This window comes from Patiria miniata, unplaced genomic scaffold (assembly GCF_015706575.1).
Source record: "Patiria miniata isolate m_02_andy unplaced genomic scaffold, ASM1570657v1 HiC_scaffold_12, whole genome shotgun sequence".
In the NCBI taxonomy this organism is placed as follows: domain Eukaryota; kingdom Metazoa; phylum Echinodermata; class Asteroidea; order Valvatida; family Asterinidae; genus Patiria; species Patiria miniata.
This window is the reverse complement of record NW_024037050.1, coordinates 99,157-124,994: the sequence shown is the minus strand read 5'-3', so window position 1 is coordinate 124,994 and position 25,838 is coordinate 99,157. Positions and strand designations below refer to the sequence as shown.

General features: G+C 40.3%; 1 protein-coding gene and 1 pseudogene across 3 annotated transcripts; one reads left to right on the top strand and one right to left on the bottom strand.

The window, feature by feature from the left end:
* Window positions 1-93: 93 nt before the first annotated feature.
* LOC119744241 (deoxyribonuclease-1-like) lies at window positions 94-12,283 on the bottom strand. Of its 3 annotated transcripts, none has more exons than XM_038220089.1 (12): window positions 12,168-12,283; window positions 9,973-10,144; window positions 8,694-8,710; window positions 7,533-7,758; window positions 6,695-6,783; window positions 5,922-6,005; window positions 4,974-5,077; window positions 4,306-4,421; window positions 3,379-3,533; window positions 1,948-2,044; window positions 1,421-1,488; window positions 94-897 (listed from the first exon to the last, which is right to left on the bottom strand). In XM_038220089.1, exons 4-12 carry the CDS (start codon window positions 7,716-7,718, stop codon window positions 780-782), a joined length of 1,017 nt encoding a protein of 338 aa, XP_038076017.1. In that variant the 5' UTR covers window positions 7,719-7,758; window positions 8,694-8,710; window positions 9,973-10,144; window positions 12,168-12,283; the 3' UTR covers window positions 94-779. The 3 variants fall into 3 exon arrangements, with proteins under 3 accessions (XP_038076017.1, XP_038076026.1, XP_038076034.1); XM_038220098.1 differs by having other exon boundaries at window positions 12,183-12,272; XM_038220106.1 differs by lacking the exons at window positions 8,694-8,710; window positions 9,973-10,144; window positions 12,168-12,283 and adding an exon at window positions 7,852-7,939.
* LOC119744225 lies at window positions 12,199-22,038 on the top strand (annotated as a pseudogene).
* The last annotated feature ends 3,800 nt before the right edge of the window (window positions 22,039-25,838 follow it).

Genomic DNA, 25,838 nt, shown 5'->3' with positions numbered 1-25,838 from the left:
GTCTGAAATTATAAAATGGTCTGAATCCCATCTTGTGAATACGAGGTAACAACGATAATTTTGGCATGGAGCCAGACTAAAACTTGTCACGGGAAAATGTTTAAGTACAAAAAAAACAGTAACTGCGCATGTTCAGTGCACATCCGGCAAACTAACGTTTACTAAAGGTTTGCCGTCTCCGGCAAAATATACACTGCCTTAATTATTTTAATTTTACACAGTTGATGCCAAGACGAATCAAGACAGTTTTGCACACCATCTATAGATATATTCCTGCTGCGTTTGGTCATTTTCTATCAAAGCTTAATGTTGTCATTAGTTAATAATGAATGAATAGAATGAAGTATACTGTTTTTTTCTTTAGTTGTACCATGAATAGTATCATTGTATTTGATTGAAAGGCGTGTATATACAGTTATACAAAACACAGTTCTTTTTATCTAGTCTAGGTAGAATTTTAACATTTTTAATGCACATGTATGTATAAAGAGTCTTTTTAGAATATTTCAATGTTTAACATTATGCATAAAAAAAATAATGGTCTTTTAAGAATATTCCAATGTCTAACATATGTATAAATGGTCCTTTTAAAATTATTTCTGTTAAATTGTAAATTGTATACCATCGCAATTCAGTCTTTGGACTGCGAGAATGGTAGGAACAATTTTAAAAAAAAAACACCTTCAATTCAATTCAATTAATTTACGAAAAGTCTGATCCATTGAATAGTACATGTGTCGATGAACCGTATACGACTGGACGACTTTGTTGATACACAATTAAGGGAAGATCAGTGGGCCCATTACGAGCAGACACATCCACACCACGGCACGGAAACTCCCCGAGCGACTGATGCTATCAGAGTATGCAGTCAACATCGGCTGTACCGCATCAGGACTGCGAGTATAAACAAAAATACCGCAACTAAATGATAACAGTTCATATTATAAATTTATTAAAGATGTCTGCTCTCCTAAAAAGAAATTGGTACGTTTCTTCGTGCCAAAGAGTGGCTTCACATATTTTCTGATTACATCAATTCATGCGAATGCGAATATGAATTAGATATGTCACATGATTATTACTAATAAAATGTGTATGCGGGGGGGGGTACAAATTGTGATATTTTTGCGATTATGTCGTGAGATCAAAAATTAATACTTATCGGTAATACGTCAATTCTAAGATTTTGGAATCGGATGCAAAATTAAGGCTCCAATTGTTAGTATTTCAAAATAAATTTTTCGGATATCGGCATTTTTTTCTCGCATCGTATGAGTAGCCTAGGCCTACATCACAACCTATAGGTATTGCTAGAAAATTTGCAATTTCCCAAAAATTCATAAAAAGCTCGGGCAGTATAAATACAACTCTATGCTGGATAAAAATCTACGTCGGAAACACAGACATAAAAACGCACCTATACTCGAGATCCAGATTTCCCTTGATAAACATCTCAACCGGGTAGTGATCGCTGACTTCTGCAGCCTGTTAAAATAATAAATGTTCACAGATGAATATAAGCCTTTACTCTAATCTTCATGCAGAGTGGATAGACCACATAGCGCGGAAATCGCTCTACAATGAAATACTTTGAAATAGAATCACTTCAGACAAAACCCGAGTGAAAAAATCAATAGCTTGAATAAGTTTCACTATAATCTTCGGTCATTGGAAATAAGAGAGAGTAGCCTATGCTTAAGATATTAATATCAAAACTCCAATGGTGTCAAAACAGTTTGGCCTAGTGTGCGGCCAGGCTCCTGTGCAGAATCATAGTTATGCATGCAAAAGGTATATAAACTTCAACCCTTATTTACCATACACCAACTTCTACATCAAACTGTGCCACATTACACAATCGAAATCTGATACACTTATCAAAAATGCATCACCAAAATCAATGCCATTTTTCTGGTGATCCGTATCTCACGAGCGAGTTCTTACCATGTTTATGTCCAGATGATATTCTCTATCAAAGTAAAACGCACCAGTTCTATTTTGTTGGTAACTGTCAAATAAATCGTCACCGGCAAGGACAATTCTAAAAAGAGAATGAGACAGAGAGAAAAGTTTTTTTTACTGTTTATGGATTGGTCAACAGCAGGATGACGTAATTTAGTTATCTCCCCCGACAGTGCATTCTCGTTGGTCTGTGGAATTGCACAACAAGGGTATATGATAATGTGAGCAGATTAATACGCAAAACAAGACTGCGTCTTGACCTCGGGATTCTGACCATTCAGCGGGCGCCTTGTATATATTTGGTCTTCCGTAACCCGTTGTTGTTGTTTTATCAAAACATGGCCCCCAACACTGTAAAAACTGTAGTGTTAATTTAACACCATTCGGTATCTATATAGGACAACACCAGTAAACTTTAACACCAGATGGTCCTATATAAAATACCAACAGTGTAAATTTAACACTGCAGTTTTGCAGTGAACTTGACCAATCAACAGCTTAGTCCACATTTCTGATCGAAGTGACCTCACAGTTTTTAGAGTCCCATTGGCTGGCGCGCGGGATCGCATAAAATTTGCATGTTACCGTGGCTCATGCACACATGAATGTCTGATCCTCAGGCAAGTTCTCGCCGTCTGGAGGTTACCAAAATTACGATTTTTTTTTTTTAGATATACTAAAATTGTATTCTTTACGTCACAAGCCATAAATTAACTATATATATAGCAACGTTATACATTGTGCCTAAAAAAACGCAAGCAAAATATAACGGAATGCCAGACGTAGAAATGTGTATTCAATATAGATAATGTAGGTATGATTTGAAAGATACGCCTTTCCACTTTAAACTGAGACAGCAAACGTCCAAATCTGATAATTTTTGACAGAGTTATGAGTAATTCTCCAAGAGAGGTCAAAGTGGCCAAGGTTTAAATTTTAGGCATGTGACAAAGGTATAGCTTATTGCCTCTTGGTGGATATTTGCCTATTGCCTACAAAAATGTGTTTTGCGAGTACAACAATTCTAAACACTTTCTTGCTATCACCTCACGCTACAAGTGTTTAGCGTGAAAACATGTTTACAAACAGATAGCAAAAAGTGTTTAGAATTGTGTTAACTTGCTAAACACATTTTTTTGTAGGCCAGGCATTATTATCCACGCAGAGGCTATTCTCCAATGCCTACAATTGAAAACTTGGTCCCATGGTAAATTTGACCTCTCTTACTCATAACTTTGTCAAAAGTTATCAGATTTGGACGTTTGTTGTCTCATTTAAAGTGAATCAAGGCGTATCTTTCAAACCATATATTTATGTTGGTTACACATTCTACGTCTAGCATTCCGTTGGTGCACACTGTAATGCAAACCTGGAATACCATAACAATCGGGGATCTTTATTTTACACTCATACCGATCATAACTACAATCTGAAGCGGCAACAGTTGTATCTGCGTCATCGGGAATAATCCAACGGAATCGCATGTCCGATCGCAAGAGGGAGTTCTTCAGGGCGGTCTTAGAGACGTATCGACAGTCGGCATTAAAATCACCAGCAATGATGGCATTCTGCATAACAATGATTACCAAAAAGAAGAACTTTATTTCGGACCTTTTGTTGTTAAATAAACAATCGTTTAAGTAGAGATCTGCGGGTAACACCATGTGGAAAGTAATCTCTTCTTGGAAGAAGTGTGGTTCTGAAAAGAACCGGTTGGTAGAGTGGAGAACTCGACGTTTCGGGCAGTGTGCTCGCGTCCTCAGGAGGATGGGTGTTACATAATCAAATGACATTTTACGTTATCGAGAAATGATAAAAGCCTGGTAAAGCTAGCTGAGCGCGAAAAAAGCTATTTAATTGATTTATAATGATTAAAATTCTGTAGAATGGGCTGTGTAGTGATAACGTTATGATGGAGTTGAAAATACACTTCTGCCGTTCGCATTGAGACTTGACTACATGTACACACAAAATGTATCATCATGGAGTACAAGAAACAAGTGGCGCCAGACTAATACACACGCGGTGTATAGATCACCTATAAAGCTGCGGCCAGACAAGTGTAATCACAAGTGACAGACGTTCAGTGAGATATGTAACTAGTCTAATTCTAAGTGACAGTCATTTTAGTCAGGTATGATACAAAAAGGACCGTCAAAACTATTTTGAGAAAAAGCAATGGCTATACGACTGACAAGTATGAATCAGATTTTCAAAAGAAATCATTAAAAAAATCACGTTGTCGACTTGTTTCGGATGAAAATGGTTTCAAGCAAATTGGTCATAGTGTAACGAATGATTATAAAGTCCTTAAATGTGGCTGTTGTGTTCCAAACATACCGTATTGCCTGCAGACTTGTTCACGTAGTCATCATAGACATGGACAAGGTGGTCGAGTTCCGCCACCGCTTCGCTCGGTTTGATATGTACACCGATCATTGCGAAGCGTTCCATGGCTGTAATCGTAAAGAGTGTCCATTATTTGCATTTTATTATTGAATCCTCATCTCCATCACTGGAGGAGGGCAAACTTGTAACAATATACGGGCTTATCCTGAATATCCTGATCCAAATTGGAATGTGGTAACCAATAAAAAACAAACAAACAGACAAACAACCCAAAACACCAAACAAACAAAAAGCCAAAAATCGAATTTTATATGGGCCTATATAAAACAGCGTCACTTTGAGCCGACACTCTGCAGTTCGTCTTTTGCCAAGACGCTACCAGTCCCAGACTGGACCAAATTTGCAACGATGGTAGAGGTCGCTATCGAAAGATCTTGGGAAATTCGACAGCGGCCAGGAAATTCCTCACGCACATGTTGAGCATGAATACAGCGCACGTGAGTCGTGAGGTATGCTCTGAATTTCCCGTGCAGGTTTTACGGCGCATATCAATGAACAGTTTTTCTTTTCTGGTAAAACAAACGGGGAAACTTCATTGCTTTGCTTGCTTTCAGCGTGATTTGGGGGACCGCGACCCTAATTATTGTTCGTGATCTTACCAGTTGTCGGCGACTCGAAATAAGCAACAAACGGTTCCCGCTCGAATTTATCTTCACTGTCGTCATCGTAGACGTAGTTCCAAAGCAAAGTTAGCCGACTCGGCCTGAGAGATGAACATTATATTTTTGAGATTATTAAAGCCTGCGCAATAGTGCCCCAAACAGTCTTCGCTCAACCCAACCTCCCTATCTAAGGGCGCTGGTCATCTCTAATTTCTGAGAGCTTTATCATTGGACGAATGTCTTAACTTGATCATGGACCCGGGGTCGACCTTTTTGGTGCTCTCATTGGACGAATGTTACCTGGTCAACCGGGTTGACTTGACACAACCGGGTCGTGACACAACCGGGTTGACACTTTCGTGTGTATATTTAGACACATGCGCACAGGAACGTTCAGTACAGGGTGAGTAAAACAAATAACGAAAACCAAATGTCAGAACCATTAATTGTATATAGTGAAGTTCTGCATGAAGCACTTTCAAAATACAGTATATGATTAAGCCGAATTAGTGAGCATTTTTAGTACAAGAATCAATCGAATTCAAGTTACGGAATTTTAAACCATTTGAAACAATTCACATATAAAGATATATGTGACTTGTTGCAATGCCTTTACCTTTTGGGGGGTGATCCGTGGACAGAACTTCAAAACGGTGTTTGTGTTTAAACTTGAAAAGTACATGAGTGATTTGAATGATTCTTGTACTAAAAGAAAGCTTATGAATTGGGCTTTCATGTCCTAGATTTTGTAAGTGCTACATGCAGAACTTCACTGAACAAATGGTCCTGCCATTTGGGTTTCGCTTTCATTACTGAGTAAAAGGATGACCAACAACAGGCTTCTCAAAGTAACAATGAATCACTGGCAGACAATATTACGATGCCAACAAGTGGTATGGTCATGACATCAAAAGGCAAATAAAAACAATATTCTGCGAATCTTACTTGTAAAAGTATGCATACTGCTCTTTGCTCGATGTACGTCCGAGTCTACTACTCAAGGCCATCTCATATTTGTCCTGGACCTCCCTGATAAGAAGTTGGGGAAATTTAAGTTTTTAATGTTTTCAGGTTTTCACAACTTTGGGCCAAAATTCTCCGGTTTCTGGTATGCGCGCGCGTCACCGTAGCAATGCGCGTCGGCAAAATGAAAAAGGGTTGTTTTTTTTTCCAATGAAAGATGATGCCTCAAAACTTCCAAACTCACTGGTTTGACTGGAATCCTGCTGCTACACAATTTTAACGTGTTTTCAGATGGGGTTACGATCGAGAATAAGCTTCATGTGGCCTCTCTGGACTCCCATATATTTGCACTAAGGTTAGTCGGGCACCATTTTGCAGTCATCAGCCGAAATTTGAAGAAAAAAAACCTGTAAAAAAAAGCCGCGTCGCCGCACCACTTTTTGGGCAAGCTCCATACCAGAAACCTGAGACTTTTTGGCCTTATAGCCCTAAGTTCACTCTTTTAATTACGCAGTCATACACTGAGGTAACTTCTTCAACAGAACACTGGCTAAAAGTCGTCTTAATCTTATGAGCAATGATAAATATTTTTCACTTTTTTTTAATACAGTACTCTGTTCTTAACTATTTCGACTTTTACATATACAATAATCTTTTGTAAAAGACACCAAAATCTTGAAATACTAAAAACGGCACTTTTCTCCATTACACTGTAACATTAATGTGTATAGCAAAGAGTATTTTGTTACACTTACGAGTTCAGAGTGTCAAGCAGTGTGCGAATTGCCGTACCAGAACTATCGCGGATTTCTTGAATCAACACAAGGTCATATCTCTTCAAAATCTGCGCAAAAAAATACGTAAAATGACATGTATCCATTTTTAACAGGTCATCCTGCATATAGCGATGAATGCATTTCACCAAAATATCTATCCTTTACTATACATTTTATATTTAAATGTAAAGAAATTAAATTCATACAATTATGAAAGCGAATATACATCATTGGCTTTTGCTGTATTTTTCAAAAATGAACTAGAGGGGTTAGTATAATAGTTCAAATACTGTTACACTGACATGTTTGAAGTTTTGTGTTCGAAAATGCTGGAAAAACCAAGAAAAACAAAACTGTTCAAGTAGTCCGGTTCCCTGACTCCACTAAATATAAATGATGGACCAATTTACAGATGCCGGAAAATTGTAAGGTAAGGGTATCAGTCTAGCTGGCCTGCACCCGTTCATGACCATGTAACCAATAGCAAACAAAATTTGGACTAAATTAACGGTAAATTTGGAGCAGTAGTTGAAAAATAGTTAGGTATTTCCAACGGTGGTCGGCCGACCACCGCTGATTTTTTTTTAAAAAATACCATTTTCTTGAAAATGACTTCACACCAGGTGCCATGATTTTACAGGATGCTTTAGACTGTCATTTACCAACATCATATTAAGGTATTTCGTAAAAACTTGTAGTTTTATTTTTCGATGTTTGCAAATGTTGTATATTCCCTTTAATGCTGTAAACATATTAAAGAATTAACGAACACACAGATAAGTTCTAGGCGTCACGAAGTGTGCGACACTTTACTAACCTTAACTAACGTCTGCAATACGTGAACTTTACCAACTTTACTGATTCCGAATACTTGGATGTTGAAGGCACCAATTAACAGCGAGCCATCGTATGAAGAACCAGGGGCAACCGTCCCTTGGGACGTAGAGGCCGTTGTCAAGGCTGTCAGCACCAGAAGACAACATACTGCTGCGAGTTTCATCATTGTCGATTTAGACCGTGCTGCTTTGTAGGCCTAAATGTATCTAAGGGTAAAACGAATTTCATTAACTAATAATAACAATAATCGGGATAAAAAGGACAGATGTGAAATGTTAAAATGCCGACTCAATGCAAACCATCAGAACAAACAGGTATCCGTCCAGGCGGCGGAAAAACTAGGTAACTGGTGCGCTTGCATGGACGACTTTTCATCGTTATAGCTGTAGTGAATCATTTTTAATGGCAATCTTGTAATGACTTGAACCCGGAAGCGCACCATACAGATCAACTTCCATTGAAATACAAACAAACGGTGTCACATGAACATGTACCTCTTTGTTGTTGCGCATGACAGCTAGGCGTACGTAGGTCCATAGACCACGGTAACTAATTACCTGTGACGTCAAACCAACGAGCAATTACCGACATGCAACCCAAACATATTAAGTATTTTTTTTTCATGTTATTTTGTCCACACTTAACAGTTTCTCAGATTAAATTCTCAACACCATACATCAATCACATTTCAAGTGATACACATTCGGCGCAGTGGAGAACACTGAGTTTGCTGAAAGTTATTGGTATATCTCGTGACCACATCATCCAATTTGTAAACAAATTGTAACTTTGTCTATAGCCAACGCATTATTTTGAGGGTTTGTTTTGATCGTCTAACGCCGGCCATCAACGATCAATATGTACCGGATGATTTATGACTCAAAACGAGACCAAAAAATATCGCCCGGCGGATGACCCACAACAGAGCTCTGCGCTAGTGATCGTACAAACATTATAGACTTATTTAGTCGAAATTGCGTTCTGAATGGTCATGGTGATTTTCCAATGGAAACAAAAAGGCTTTGGGAAAGCAAATGGGAAAAACTTCTCACTTAAGCTTTTGGCCTTTATACAACTGAATTAAGTTAGCCAAAAGATTAAAAGCGATAGGCCTAATAGTACTGTATAGGCCTATACATACCTTGCGCGTCTCCGGCACTACGTACCAGTGTTGGAGCAAAGGCTTTGACCCTCAAGGCCAAGGCCAAGGCCAAGGCTTTGACCCTCAAGGCCAAGGCCAAGGCCAAGGCTTTGACCCTCAAGCCTCGAGGCCAAGGCCAAGGCTTAACCCTCAAGGCCAAGGCCAAGGCCAAGGCCCTGTTTTATGAAATGACCACTGATATAGAACTAATTATAGTCACATGAGTGACACATCATCACGCAAGGGCGGATCCAGAACACAATGGGGGGGGGGGGCAAAGAAATTTTGGTCCCCCCAAAAAAAGTGGGTCAAAAAATTACGGCTTTGGCTTTGGCTTCGGGGCCCGCTTAAGGGCCCCGAAAATTTTTGGATTCGAGATGCTCTGTGGTGTGATTTGAGGCAATTTGTGACCATTTTAACCGATGTTTTTTTAGGAAAAGATGGTGGTGTACTCATTGCCTGCCTTTATTTCGACATCACATTAAAAAAAATGGTTTCGTTTTTTTTTAGGGGGGGGGGGCATGGCCCCTTTTGGCCCCCCTGGATCCGCCCTTATCATCACGAATTGCTCGTTACGAAGAACAACATTTCTTTAATTGCAATCAACATGCTCGCATAGGCCTACACCGTTTTATGACTGCACTGTATCTATTAAAGTATAAGTTCAGGTCTTCAATATGGTTTAACTAAACAAAATAATGATTTACTTCTATATTGACACACAATTCTCCCAAGTGTAACAAAAGGGGGATCCAATAAACTGATTTTGGAAATTTTTATTTGCTGGCCCAACATGGTCAGAAATATCAGCATTATCTAAAACAGATACATGCAAATCTTTAGCACTTATCAGGGAGACATATACAACCAATCAGATCTGTTCCATAGTTATATGCAATTAAAGTGATCATCTCATTAGCCCCACAAGTGTACGGAATATTTTGCAGCAAATCTACTACAATAGTAACAAAATGTGATGCTACAAGAGTGGACGTGTGCCCAACACACAAATCTATAGGGTGCTTAATATTCCCTCCTCCATGGTAATACGATTAAAATGGTAACAGCAAAATTTCGAACAGATTTATCTGGAAAATGCAAAAATCTATGGGCCTTGAAGAGCCTTGACTCAAAATTGCAAGGCCCTGAACCCTCAAGGCCAAGGCTAAGGCCAAGGCTTTTGCCCTCAAGCCTCGAGGCCAAGGCCAAGGCCCTAAAATCCAGCCTTAAGGCAGCCTTAAGGCCAAGGCCCAGCATCAAGGCACTACATCACTGCTACGTACCGGCCCGGTGAACGGCCCTGTGAACACAAATCGCGGACCACCTCGGTGTCTGATGAGCTGAAGGCTGCGCCACTGCATGTAGTCGATAAACCCATCAAATTTCAAGTTCGAAGTACATGTACGTGGTGTGGGCCTATAATATGTCACTCCATAGAAACCGCTGCAATGCTAATGTGATAGAGAAATCCATGAACAATGATGTGAGACCCCAAAGACTCAAGGAGAATGGAATAGAACCTAACAAACACCGTGCGATTTCACAGTTTGATCACGATTGGCAATGGACAAAATGTTACTAGTATGACGCCCGATTGGTCCACGATTGGCCACACGTGAATGCATTTATTTTTAGGCCTAAAGAAAGACCAGCTTCAGGTGTTGTGTTCAATATGGTTAATACATGACTAACAAGCAAAGAAAGGAAAGGAAACCGAAAACGGAAAAACGATATTTCCCTATCATGATAGCGATTGCTATCACGCGGTATACCAATGTTGCATATACCAACCGGACAAGCACTAGTATAGCCCCTGATTATGTTGTCTCATCAAGCACACGCACGCCACAAAGAAACTTGACATTATTGTTTTCAAGCTGAGCATGCAACCCCCCCCCCCCCCCGACTGAGCAATGTTAATATTATTTACATATTGGGGAAAAAACACGTTTCCCAGGTCACTGAATACCACATTTGCAGCTATTCATTACTTCATTATTTTCTGTGTGTTAATTGACTGCATGCAACGTATACCCATCAACTACCATTCCACCTGAAAATAAGCTTATAAAACCACCGGTCCCCCGGAATTCTGGTTCCGCCACTGCTCTTTCCAGATCCACCCACTACTGAGACTGAGAGTAAACCACTCATTCCATTGTGAATATAAAGTGACATCTATCTATACCAAAAGCTTTCTTTTATTTTCGGTCTATACCGACTGCATGCAGTGCGCGATGGTGCATTATAATAATTGTCGTCATTTTGAGCTCGTAATGAAAATAATACTAAACCATTCATTTTGGGGCTACCTACAGGCGTATTTCCAATAGCCACCACAAAGAATACAATAATATATGACGCGTATGTCTACATATTATTATACATGTCAATGACAATGTTTGACCCGTGCTATTTTCGAATTTCGAAATGATATCTGGTTCAGTTGGTCAAGCTTTCTAGAAATACAAGAGTTCACATCCCACCCTTTGAGAAGACTGTCTTCAAACTAGTGAGTCTGACGTAATAAATGGTATTGATAGGAACGATGGTATATAGCAGGGGCGTCAATCGCTTCTCAAAAGTGTGGGGGGGGGGACATACCTTAATCAGAAATAATGCAAGCGTCGGAAGCCCTTACAGCGTGGGGTTCGGGGCCCGCTTAAGGGATAGATGCTCATGTGGTGTGATCTGAAGCAATTTCTGATCACTTTAACCAATATTTTCTAAGCAAAAGATAACGGATTTAAACATCATTTTCGAGGTTGAAGTCATTGAATAAGCTATTATATTCTCTGCTAAAGGCGTGGGGTTCGGGGCCCGCTTAAGGGCCCCGAAAAAAAATCGGATTCTAGATGCTCATGTGGTGTGATCTGAGGCAATTTCTGATCACTTTAACCAATATTTTCTTAGCAAAAGATACATTGTAGTACATAATAGGGCCCTGTAAATGAGGCACGAGTTCAAAAGTCGGGGGGGGGGGGACATTTGATATTGTGTCCCATCGATCCCCCACCCTTCAAAAAGTGGGGCGAGGGGGGGGGGGGGCATGTCCCCCCCCCCCCCCCCCCCCCAGGATTGACGCCCATGGTATATAGGCTACATTGCAAGGAGGGGACCAGGAACTTGAGTCCTTGGTCACAAACAGGAAATGTAGGCCTACGTTCCCCCTAAAATTCAATTTTGCATCTCCACCGTGACGGCCATCGACCCAGCAAACTATTATTGCCAAACCTAACCATAACATCCAACCACTCCCATCCCACCGGAAAAAAAATCTTATTGCGACGACGCATCTAAGAATAAGCTTCCCCAAGAAATAGAGCGAAATTAGCAAAAAAAAATCTAGAATGAAAGGGGTAAATATTATTTTTTACCAGTCGGGAAAAAATGTAAGCCGGTGACCTATTTTTTCCCACGACCCCACTTTAACACGAAACATATATAAACACGCCCGGTAAGGAGGCTACGTACCCATATAAAATATACCTGGTACCCTGCCATCCGAATAGACACACACACTTTGGATGGAACGCCCGTTGCAGGTCACCACCGAAGACTTGGTATTATGCGGAAGTACCAAAGCGTGTCTTGAGGTCAGACATTTTGCAGTCAAAATGTCCAGATTAGCAGAGCTTTTTGACAGTGAAATTCCTGGAGGACGAAAAGAATTACAGGACAGTCATGCGAATCTGCTGGATGTGGCGTCTTACTGCGAAGACAACTATCTAAAGGCAAGTATTTTGCAACTGGTTGACATCCCGTTTGTTTCCCGATTGATGAACCACAATTCGGTGCTTGTCATCGCTTGTGTGATTCACTGGCTGCTTTGATTAGGCTACGTGTAATGTGTACGTGTACATGTACGGAAGTCCGCAATCGCAGTGCATGCTGGGTATGGATGACAAACAAGGCCAACTTCTTAAAATTCTAATGACCTTTTTTTTTGAAAAGTTGAACAATATCTTTTGGCAGAAACTGTGGTCCTAGCAAATTTCTTGGGCCTATTTAATTACGCAGTGGCTATATCGTTACGGCAGCCATAACGCATTTCCCATTTTCTATCGTTACGGTAGTACTGCAACTTTTATAAAAACATGAGAAGAAAATATAAAATTAGAAGGAAAAAAATGAATTTGAACGTTATGAAATTCAGACTTTATTTCCCTTTTAAAAAAAAATCCTCCAAAGCCTCAAGTTAGAAAAGGAAAAAAAATTCGAGTGCAAAACTGAGATGCGAACCCGCAACCTCGCGGTGCAAAATCCTACCCTTTATCGACTGAGCTGTCGCACTGCTCGCTAAAACGTGGGGAAACAAATAATTATATACCTGCGTCTGCGTGCGTATCAAAAAAGTATCGTAGAGGGCGCTAAACAACGGCTGCCGTAACGATAGCCACTTCGATTTAATTATTTTAATTTTACACAGACCACAGTTGATGCCAAGACGAATCAAGACGGTTTTGCACACCATCTATAGATATTTTCCTGCTGCGTTTGGTCATTTTCTTTGTCGTTTTGCCCCAAAACTGTCCGAAAAAAATCAAAACCCCGCTCTTTAGCTATGCCACTCATGTTTTTGATTTTGAACATCGCTAACTAGCAGTGCCAGTAATTAGGCGAGTCAAAAAAGCAAAAGGTATATTTGTGTTCTCTTATACTAATAATAGGAACGGGGCCCGGAATACAGTAAGACCTAAAACATTGTGTGTTTTAATACAGTAACCTGACCTACCTGGATTTTAAAGGCATATTGCCGACCAGACTGGGACCGTGAGTGCATAAAAATGAGCAAAATTACTACTGACGTTTTTTTACTCACCATTTGGCTAATTAATGCCCACACAACACATACATCAAAATGCTTAAGTTGCAAGCATGTCACCTGCAAAATTTGAGACCTTAAATCCAATTTTAAGGCAAGTTTTTGACAGTTCAAAAACCATCCACGTCATTCTCCATGCTTTAGAAATGGTGGTGTGATTCCCAAGGTACTCTGGGTAGGTGTAGGAAGAGCCTTGCAGCTTACTTGTTTTTTAATCGATTGCCAAATGAACATAGCGCCCTCTGTTAAAAAATGAAACATTCTGCATTCACTCAGGTCAACAAGAGGGCGCTGTTTTATCTACACGATGAAAATGTTTTAGCTGAGGAGTCTTTTTGCACAATGCATTGCAGTACACATCAACGTGATGTTTCGCGTTTTGATTTCGATAACTCCCTGCAAAATTAGAATTAAACGCTGAATTTTTGGTGATGCAATGCTCACAACAGCAACATTGCAGGGCAGAAGTTTCGGGGATTATTGAAGAAACTGTAGTGAGTAAGAAGCTTGCACATTTGATTCACACTGGTTTTATTATGCAGCACAAACTTTTGCACGATATGGATACCTTAAGTTTTGGGACTCTCATACACAGTATTGAGAGTCCCAAATTTTCGGACTAATTGCCGACCTCAAACTTTTTACTGCCACATTTGGCCAAAAACTTAAAATGAAGTAGGTATATTTTGAAATTATTAAATATAACAAAGTCTAACCATTGCGATTTTTGTGTGATTTATTGGTTAATTAAATAATAAATCAGGTTAATTTAAAAAGTAAGAATTGTCTTCTTTTTTTTATGTATTGTTTTCAATCGAATCATACTTTTAATTGCAGAATATTTCTTCTTTTTTCTGAGAATTGAGTGTCCATCTGTTCACAATTGGTGATTGGATACATAGTAATAATAACAATATCGGAGTCTTATATAGCGCACGTATCTACCAACAATTAGGTACTCAAGGCACTGGAAAATATGTCTATTAATAAAGACGGGTAAATGAAGTTTATGAGAAATATGAGACCCATTAAGTAGCACCTTATAAGGGTTTACAAGGTGCTGCAGCGCATATTGCAGCCACTGCCAGAAACACTGGGGCAAACCCCTTCTCTAAGCGTTAAGTGTAACTGGGTTCTATAACATGCATTACACAACACACGGGACCTACGGCTTTACGTCCCATCCGAAGGACGAAACAATAATGATAAAGTGCCTTGCTCAAGAGCACAAGCACCATGTTCCCACAGTCAGGATTCGAACCCATGTACCACGGCACACCAGTCGAACACCGTAACCATTGGACCACAGCACCCCCCAACATAACATAAACCCTAAACTTCCCAACTCCATCAAAATCCATTCCCCCATTTTGGGGATTTTGGTAAGCAAGCCATGAGTACCAAGACTTAAATCCTCCTATAGTAGTAGTGGTCTTCTTGTGGATTTCAGCAGATTTGGTCCCAAAGCTTTATATGAAGCAGGGTCATTGATGGATTTTGGCGGACTTGGTCCAGTACTTAGTAAAAGACACTAGGGAGTTCGGCTTAATTATTGGGGAAAAAAGTGCTTGTGTAGTAATACGGGCCCAGTTCCTACATGTATAAGAGACAATACCCACTTTTGGGTAATATTTTAAATGCTTAGAACCAACAAGAAATAAGGTGATGGTTTGATGGAAAGTAAATTGTGTTTAAAGGGAATATACAACATTTGCAAACATCGAAAAATAAAACTACCAAATATTTACGAAATACCTTATTAGGATGTTGGTAAATGACAGTCTCAAGCATCTTGAAAAATTATGGCACCTGGTGTGAAGTCATTTTCAAGAAAATGGTATTTTTGTAAACATTTTCAACGGTGGTCGGCCGACCAGCGTTGGAAAAACCTAACTATTTTTCAACTACTGCTCCAAATTTACCTCTTTTTTTCAGTCCAAATTTTGTTTGCTATTGGTTACATGTTCATGAACGGGTGCAGGCCAGCTAGACTGGTTCCCTTGCCTTACAATTTTCCATCAACTTTAAATGGACCCATTTTATCTTTTGTGGAGTCAGGGAACCAGACTACTTGAACGTTTTTGTTTTTATTGGTTTTTCCAACCTTTTCGAACACCAAACTTCAAAAATGTCAGTGTAACAATATTTGATTTATTATACTAACCTCTCAAATAGTTCATTTCTGAAAATTACAGCAAAAGCCAATGATGTACATTCCCTTTAACCATTGTATAGGTTAGCCCAGCCATCCAGGAACTTCGTAAACTTTTTCTTTTCCAAAATTCCTTATCTCTTTCCAAGACCCATTTTCATGAAACTGACAGAGTCTTCATTTTGGAGTGCTAAATGGTTACACATGTTGCAACCAATAAATACTTGTGTGCAAATGAATAGATGCTTTTATTGGCTACACATATTGCAATCATTTGGGTTTTACAGAATAAAATGCAATCTTCGAAAATGTGGTTTTTTTTGTTTTTGGCAGGCTGCGAACAAGGCAGATGCCTTGGCAGAGACCAAACAGTATGCTACCCAGTCGCTGGCCAGCGTGGCCTATCAGATCAACACCTTGGCTACCAGCATGCTACAGATGTTGGACTTACAAGGAGTACAACTCGCTGACATGGAGTCTAGTATTAATCACATAGCAAGGGTACGTACATGTCTGTAATCGTCTTATTTCCTGTTGCAACAAAGTGTTTAGACTCTGTCCATAGGGCAAACAAAAGCCTCCGGTTTCTGGTATGGAGCTAGCCCAAGAAGTGGTGCGGTGACATGTTTTTTTTTTTCCCATACGTTTTTTGGCATTGGCAATTGATGCCAACTAAACCCTAACCACCCTCAAGCCTCCAAAATCTAATTGCATGTTTTGTTGGAATCTGTTGGATTAACCCTAACCGCCCTGAATCCTCCAAAATCCTTTTTTGCAACTTGGAGGAATTTGCAGGATTAAGGTTACATGGCAAAAGTGCTTTGCTGATTTCGGAGTACGCACTGTGTCAAGGTCTTGGGCCGGACCTTGTGTTGTTTATGCTCAGCCGTGCATAAATTTAGTCCTTGATTATACATGACATCCTCCGCACTGCTCCAGGATGTCACTGCCTCTGCCTATTGACAGTCATAGCCGGAGGATTTTGCAGGATTCAGGCAGTGGTCACTCCTCCATGGACCATATTCAAGAAATAACGGAGGAATTTGCAGGATTGAGGCTATATGCTATTTTTCCATGAGGCCAATTGGAGGATTTTGCAGGATTGAGGCTACATCCTAGCAAAAAGGCCTAGAGAGTTGGGGTTAAGTACTGAACTAGTAAACTGATTATGCTTCACAGGTGGTCACGCATACCACCATAATCAGAGTCCAACAGTATTGGTGTTGCGTTACCATTTGGTGTTGGATTTTGTAAGAGCGAGGAAGGTTCCTAGTAAATCACTGAAGGGGTTAGGGCTATTTTAATGAGAGATTTTATTCTTTATTGATTTAATTTATGCTATTTTTTTATGATGGTCATACAGAATGTCAGCATCCACAAAGAGAAAGTTTCCCGAAGGGAAATTGGTGTGCTAACGACCAACAAGAATTGTCCCCGCACTCACAAGATCATCGCACCGGCCAACCCAGAGAAACCCATGAAGTATAAATCCTCCCCGATCGACTATAACGTTCTGGATGACACCGGACATGGCATGAAACTCAGTAACCCCCCAAGAGCCGGCCGCACCCCGGACATGGGCAAGCAGCGCACTGACTCCATCAGCAGTAGTACCAGCACTATGAGTAGCCAGGACAATAACTTCCCCATCTACCAACCGATGCCGGGCGCCAAGTTTGGCTCCTGGGGTAGAACCAGCCGACGCCCCTCTGTGCCGCCCAATGCACCCGTTGTGCCGCCCAATGCACCCGTGGTACCTAATACCTACTCAGTCAGAGATCAAGGGCCGGCCCAAGGCTCGCCCCAGTTGGGCAGACAGCAGCGCCCACCCTCATTAGCATTTGGTCAAACCCCGCCCCCGCCCAGTCAAATTGGTATGGCCCCTATGGGGGCGCCTCCTGCACCACCAGCCTTTCCCCCAGAACCAGGGATGCCCAACCAAGGCCATCGTACGTCTATGTCGATTTACAGTGCTCCACCTCCTGCGATGGCTCCTCCCCCGATGGCCCCTCCCTCGATGGCTCCTCCCCAATGGCCCCACCTCCTCCTGTAGTCTCCGGGGGAGATATGGGGGCAAGGAGGAGTGTGCCACGTGGGGATGGGAGTGGCATGATGATGATGATGCCGCCTCCCCCTCCTCCAGATATGATGGGTCCACCAGGTATCATGCCCCCACCACCTCCGCCAGATGCAACCATGGAGTGTAAGTCACATGTAACGTACTTCAACCTGAAAAACAAGAGATTACAGTTTGATTCATACGGTATTCAGTGCCCACCTTATGGCTCTGCTTACTGCATCAAAGAATCCTAATGGGAGACTTTTGAGACGTTGGTGGCAGCAAACATACCGGTCCTTTTTTCAATTGTTTACATCATATTTAAATAGTCCATCATTTGCAGCCATCCGAAAAGTAACTGGCGTAATTATTGTTGAAAAACAAACTTGGTTGAAAGATAGTAAGGGAACTAAACTCCCTGTGAGATTATTCCTTCTGGGAAGCTGTCATTTTGAAGTAATGAACGAAAGAAGGCATTTCCAACGGTGATTCTTAAGAAGCACCGTAGGAAAATTTAAATTAGTAGTTCGTTTTGTTATTCAGCGCAGCGCGCACAATTATTGGAACGACGCACACGCGCGCGCGGTTGTTATAATTTGTCGGATCAGTGCGCTATGTCGCGTATAGCTGCAATTCAAAACAATTCACAACATGATTCAGTAACTTTTGATTTGAAATTGAGATCTTAGAATGCTGTTTTTCTCGGAATGTACAGCTGAACCCTTGGCTGAAACTTCATCAGGTTAGTTGTTCAGTATCATTCATTAGATTTTGAACCCTTTTGTTGCTTCAAACGAACAAAATGCACAAATTACAAATGATGGACTATAGCTTTAAGCCAAAGCGCGCATGCTCAATATGACGCAAACAATGGAAAAAGACCGGTATGTTTGCTGCCACCAATGTCTCAAAAGTCTCTTATTAACTGTAGTCGAAAATCACATGGATATGGTTTACATATACATTACATTGGTTAGTCAGGAATTTGGGTTTTACGCACGGTCACATCCCGTAGCTGAGGATACTACATATGCTTTTCTGTGAAAACTGTGGTAGCACAGAATGATGATCTACCATGTCTACTTTTTGCACATTGAATTTCAGAAATCTTTGGTGAGCGCCATGAAATCAGACATTGGTACTGAGGTGAATGCATGTTTCTAAAGCAAAAGTTGGTATTAACAAAACCAAACATCCTTGCTATGGCAACTTCATACATGTATTTGCTGAAGGGGAAATCATTGAAATAGTTTGTTTTGTATTTCTTATCAAAATTAAACCAAACTTTGACGCTAAACCTGAAGGATGCAACACAGTGTAAAAGTCTCTAGGACCTTGGTGCGCAGAACTATGAACACCAGTGCACAAACTGCTGATTCTGATGCAATGGGAGCTAGTCCCATTGAACAATGTCACTGTTGTGTCTTACTGCTCTTGGTGCCCATAAATTCTGAGGCAAACAAGACCCCAAATCAGTCTTGGACCGAGTCCTAGGTTTGATGCTTACACCAAATTTGTTTTTCCTTGTGTTTCACAGTGTCATCATTGCCCCCTCCCCCGCCCATGGATAACACCCCTTACCCAGCCAACATGGGCATTGCTGATGATGAGATGCCCCCACCGCCGGAGTTTGTTCAGACAAGTGATGTGGACCAATCTGCCCCCGCAGACTACATAGATAAAGGTGAGTTGACAATGGACAGAAAGAGTCTGTGAGTTTTGGTTTGGATATGAAGCAAGTCTGCGTTTAAGTTCTACAACATTACTCATACATACATGTCCATTACCTTTAAAGGTACAGTCCGTCATTTGTAATTTATGCATTTTGTTCCTTTGAAGCAACAAACGTGCTCAATATCTAAAGAAGGGTGCTGAACAACTAACCTGATGAAGTTTCAGCTCGGCTTCAGCTGTATGTTCCGAGAAAAACAGCATTCTAGGATCTCGATTTCAAATCAAAAGTTGCTGAATCATGTTTTGAATTGGGTCTGAATTCAGCGTCCGAGACACGTTCACACTGAGCCGATTGCAGCTGCGCGATGTCGCGCAACGATTTGACAAATTATAGCAACTGCGCATGCTTGTGCGTCGTGCCAACGCTTGTGCGCGCTTTGCCAAATATAACTAAAACGAACTACTAAAGGAAATTTCCAATGGTGCGTCCAGATGCACCGTTGGAAAGGCCTTCATTCGTTGATTTCTTCAAAATGACAGCTTGCCAGAAAGAATAATTTCCACAGGGAGTTTGGTTTAATCTTTCAACCAAGTTTGTTTTAATCTTTCAAACAAGTAACATCAGTTACTTTTTGGATAGCTGCAACTGATGGACTGTAGCTTTAAACATATGCAAAGTTCTCAAAGATTTGATGACCCAATTAAACGCTATCTCTCCTAGATTCTCCAAGATATGTGCCCTGATCTAGAAGAGCCAAGCCATGCGGTTGACACAGCTTGTCCGCCTGTTGCCTTCTTAGTGCGCTTCTGGGAAACTTTCAAACACACACACAAACGTATCTGTACTCACAGTTGTATTTTACCATTACATCTGAGGACAGGGCATTGTCTTTCCCTTTGCCCCTATAATATAACGTTCTCCCATAGACTAAGCACACAGACTAACTATGTTTTGCCCTACCTCTTCAGCTGTCTGCACGAGTGATTGCCACAGTTGAAGTATTAGGAGGTTAACTCACACATTCATTTTCCGCTATTTTGTTATCTTTTCAGTGATCGCCATCTATGACTACCAGCAGACACGGGATGATGAGCTGACTTTCCAAGAAGACGACATCATCTACGTGTTGAAAAAGAACCCGGACGGGTGGTTCGAGGGTATCCTGAATGGCCTCACAGGGCTGTTTCCCGGCAACTATGTCGAGGCAGTGCCGTAAGAATTAACTTTTTTTGTCGGACAGTGTTTTTTTTTTCGTGGCCTGTATCGTTAAGTATTTGTTTGTAAAAGCATACTCTTCATTCTTTCCATAAAAATACAAACAAACAAAATCACATTTAGCAGGGTTTAACTTATGTAGATTTATTCCTTGCCTGGACTCAATATCTTGAAGTTGCAAAGCCAAAAATGTTGCCGGGGAATTAATGAGTTAAAATCTACGATTAAACGTGGGTTCAAGACTACGCACATATATAATGTTTTTTAGTGTCCCTGCATCATAGTAAACGAGGTCATCTATCAACAGATCCTTGTATGGACTTTGGTTAATCCCCCAGTGACATGCTCAGAATTTGGCGGGAAAAGTGTCGAGCTGCCATAAGTTTGTGCACACTTTTTATATAGCTTGTATAAAAAAAATGCACAGCCAAAAAACTTGGTAACTTTCATTTTGAATACCGCATTTTTCGCAGTTAATAAATGTGGCCAGATGTTTGCGAAACATCTTTAAAAGAAAAGGAAAAAAAAAAACAACCTGGCTAGATCCGAACTATATAAGCAATCAGCCAAATTCTTTGTGGTCACCATATCAGGATAAGACAAAACATGTGGAGCTGGATTTAACGATAGATACTCATGCTTACAAGCCATCCAGCAGGGTTTCTGAGGTTCTGGCGATACCACCCGTTTGTGGTTTTTATATCACCTGTTGTATTATCTTATTTTGATGATGACTTAATAGTCCCCCAGAAAAGTACCCGGTAATACCGAATACTGCCGTATTTCTGTGACAATATACTGCGGACTCTCAAGTTATCAAAAACTGCACAAGCCTACAAGCTCTGTTCTGCTTGCCCAGTCTTGCTTTGTTTATGCTTTGCAGCTTCATAAAATTGGCCATTGATCTGATTGATGATCCAAACTGAACTGTGTACTTACATGCATGTGTGCTTCTGAAACTAATCAAATCGTTAATTGGCATTATGGATTTCAAGGACTTATGGAGAATACACAGTGTATTTTGTATGTGATATTTAACAATTTGATATGCTTGTTCCTGGAAGGAATGGCTTTGCGTTTTAAACTTTAGGTCTTTTCACACTATTGTCTTCCCCTACCCTTGTTGACATTACGAGTCTACTGTAGGCAGAACCATGTCCCAACGAACGCAGGAGGGCAAGAAGTACCTTTCACACTTACATGTATACCAGGGATGTACATGTAAGTCCCCCTGCAATGGCCTAATTTCAGGCGTTTTCAAATTGTTAGATAAAATAGTGGCACCTTAAAACCCTCCGAGCAGCGAAGTGGTGATTTCATTCTCCACATTTTCCAAATATGGGCATAATTTTTTTTTTCAATGGGCCAATACGGCCAAGCTTCCATGTAATCCTCACCCCTACTATACACCACAAGCCTGTAGACTCCCATTGGCCAGACCCTACCCACTCCGGAGTAAGGAGTGTTGAAAGACAGAAGCCAAGATGGTGCCCAATGCCTTTGTGCAGTAAGGGAGATCTTAGTGGCCAACCCCTAAGTGCCGCCGATCCCTTTGTGTCAACCCCTCGTGCCGCCAGGAGCTCAGACAGGTTGTAAACAATCCCTGGCCATATGAATGACCTGTATCTTATGCATGTACAGGCATGCCAGGGTTATTGACCTATAAACACATGTGGTGATAAAATTCTCCACGTGGTTCCACTGTGTGATTTATCTTATGCATGTACAGGCATGCCAGGGTTATTGACCTATAAACACATGTGGTGATAAAATTCTCCACGTGGTTCCACTGTGTGATTTTGGAGTCCACTTGCATCCCTGTTTATATACCGGGTTGTATATGGGTCGGCTGTAGATTTGGAAGTTTTTACCCACGGAGATCCTCCCCACCCTGGTCCAGGGCGTGACGGTGTACTATGACATTTTTACTTCTCTTAAAAAATATGAAAATAACATATAAAATTTAAAAAAATGAATTCAAACGTAATGAAATTCTGACTTTATTTCCTTTTTGAAAAAAATCCTCAAAAGCCTCAGATTAGAAAAGAACAAAAAAAAATGGGTAAAAACGGTGATTCAAACCCCAACCGCGAGTATCCCTCGCGGTACAAAATCACGACCCAATCAACTAAACTATCCAAATGCTCCACAAGTACGTATCATAAAGTATCATAGAGGGCGCTCAACAACCATGTAATGAAGATGTTGTTTGGGAAAAAATAATTCGCATCCAGGGCAGGGTTGAAGTTTGCCCCCGTAGATCGCTGGACCCATGGTAGAAACGGTGTTGGATTGTTGATAGTGTGAAAGTGGTTTCGGTAATCTCTGGTTTTGACGCAGGACTATAAAAAAGATTTTGAATACTGTGAAAAGGCCCTTTGGACAAGCAAGTTAGACGCTGTATACTGGTGTACAGGGTTTATCTTAACTGCCTCTAGTGTGCATGTACATGTACATCAAGGACTTGACCAAGTCCGTGAATTTGCAGGAATGGGAATAGATGTCCAAAAATACTGCAAAAAAAAAAAAATCGCTAACGCTGTTCCACTGATCCAAGGTAATTTTGGTGTACTTTGATCTGGCTTGTACGTGTACATTGTAATATATGTTGGTCGCATTTTTTTTTTAGGTTTTGCCAAATGATTACATTTTATTGCATGTTGTCAAACCAGATATTTCATGTCCTTTTCCTTCCCAAAAAGTTGACTTTTTTTATTTATTAAATAATCTAACCATACTGTATTGTAATATGTTATGAATTAATACAAGTACAGAGTGCATGCAAAATATACACGAAGCCCAAGTATCAATTCATATCCACCCTTCTGATTTTGAATGAAAACGTGAATTTCAAGGCATTCACAGCAATACAGGTCATTCTATAAAGTTAAGGTGGAAAGTGTGATATTCCCCTGTCCCTGTTTACCTTGGTAGATTCAAGAATAAATATGGACTTTTTCTATTTGTTGGGTTGGTAGTCTGCTATTCATAATCACTGCTGGAGTACGACTGCTTTAAGGAATTCATCAGAATTATAAAATCATAGATGTCAGATGTAACAGGGAAAGGCAAAAAAGTGGACCCCAAATTTATAGAATGACCCCTCTCTTGTGTGACCTAGATCAGTGTGTACACTAATGCTCACATGTTGTGTTCTACAGGGTGAGTAAAAAAAACTTAACCCAAATTTCGGGACCTTTTTTTTTTTAGTGAAGTTCTGCATGTAGCACTTTCCAAATCTAGGATATGAAAGCCCAATTCATAAGCTTTCTTTTAGTACAAGAATCATTCATGCACTTTTCAAGTTATGGAATTTTAAACACAAACACCGTTTTGAAGTTCAGTCCACGGATCACAAAAAAAAACTAAGTGTTCTTTCAGCAAAACGAAAACAATTCACATTAGGGTTGTATGTGAATTGTTTTCATTTTGCTGAAAGAACACTTGCCCTTTTTGTGATCGGTGGACAGAAGTTTAAAACGGTGTTTGTGTTTAAAATTCTGTAACTTGAGAAGTACACGAGTGATTTGAATGATTCTTGTACTAAAAGAAAGCTTATTAATTGGGCTTTCATATCCTAGATTGTAAATGCTGCATGCAGAACTTCACTAAAAAAAATGGTCCCTACATAAGGTTTTTGTTTTTGTTTTACTCTCCCTGTATTTCAGTTCACACAAGTATGTGTCCAACAGTTTGACCAAATTTTGAAATCACAGAAGGACCATGAAAGTTGGAATGAAACTGTTGTGGAAACTGCTGTTCCATTTCTTTATGGATTTGGATAGATGTATAATATTTAACCCTTCTTTATGCAGATCAATGTTGCTATGTATGTGTGTATGCATCCATAATGATGCTACATACCGTTTTGTACAACAGCTAGTCTGGATTCCAGCTTTGTTTTCTGGAATCATATAATAATGGTCAATAAATCAACTAGCAGTTACCCGACCTCCGTCTTTGAACTGGTTTGTTTTTATTGTGTAAAGGCTAAAGGGGCAAAATAGGTGGCTTGGGTATGTTCCTGCCCCCTTCAAACCACTTGTATTTGTATTTTGTATTTGTATTGTTTTATTTCCATTTGTCACAAATTAATATTATGCAAAATGCAACAGTTTATTTTCTACAACAATAACTAAACTTATAATAGAATGCTATACATGTACAACACTTTGATCAATTTAAACAAATGGTGACAGATGGGGGAACCAGGAAAAAAGCCTAAGCTTAGGCCCAAAAAAAAAATTATTCGGTCTCTGGTCAGACCAAAGTTCCGGAATTGACGGGGCCACGCGGCTTTTTTTTTTTTTCTTCAAGCTTGGATTGTACAGACAAGGTGGGTACTATTTTGCTTTTTTGGTGTCCTCATGTACATTGGTGTCCTCCATAATTTGCCTTGGTGCTTTCGATCATTTGCCTTGGTGCAATTTCCCATTCCTTGGTGCTCTTTGGTAAAAAAAATTGAGGAGGTGCGGAAGTAGAGGGCGCTGTTGGAGCTACCGCGGAACATTTTGGAAAAAAAAAAGATCGACGCGCATGATTAAAATCGACGAGCGCGCTGACCAGAGACCGACTTATTTTTTTTTTTGGCCTTCTACAGAGCCTGGTCCCGTTTGCATGTCCTTTATAATAATAAACAGGATTTCTATAGTGCCTTCCATGTAGATCATGGCGCTCCATCCTGCGTACATTTTCTCAAATCACAACTTTGTTTCCGTCATTTTGTCCGTTCATATATTGAAAAATTATGTTCAACTAAACGAAAATCACCCCAAAGTTTAGATTTATATACTTTGGGTTCATATTCAGATGTTAGCACTTCAACTTTTTCCCGACAATGCTTACAAAGTGCTGCCGAATTTCTTTTACGTAATGAGTGTAAAAATCATTACATTGTAAGTAGCAGAAAATTGACACTATTGAGTTGGACTCTACAGTGTCTGAACACTGGAGCCGTGAAGTCGAAATGATGCCGAGGTTTCCAAATGGCCAAGGATTGTTCACTGCTATCATCAATCCTTTCTTCTTTCTCTCTTCTCTCGTTTAGTTTTTCCTGCTTACTTTACATCAGTGGTGTTAAACATCCTGTCGGGAGAGATCCGGTATGCCGAAGTTAAAAAATACATTTGCACGCGGAAGTGTTCTTATTTTTTTTAAATCATCGATTCTTATGAATAACACACTCATTGTCAGTGCGATAAATATCACAGCGTTTAGGC

What these genes read in the sequence shown, in the direction of transcription:
- LOC119744241 (XM_038220089.1), bottom strand. Translation starts at nt 7,718, where the DNA reads ATGATGAAACTCGCAGCAGTATGTTGTCTTCTGGTGCTGACAGCCTTG. An exon ending in CTGCTTGACACTCTGAACTC is followed by an intron (nt 6,006 to 6,694) that starts GTAAGTGTAACA and finishes ACTTCTTATCAG; the next exon opens with GGAGGTCCAGGACAAATATG. An exon ending in ATCATCTGGACATAAACATG is followed by an intron (nt 1,489 to 1,947) that starts GTAAGAACTCGC and finishes TTATTTTAACAG; the next exon opens with GCTGCAGAAGTCAGCGATCA.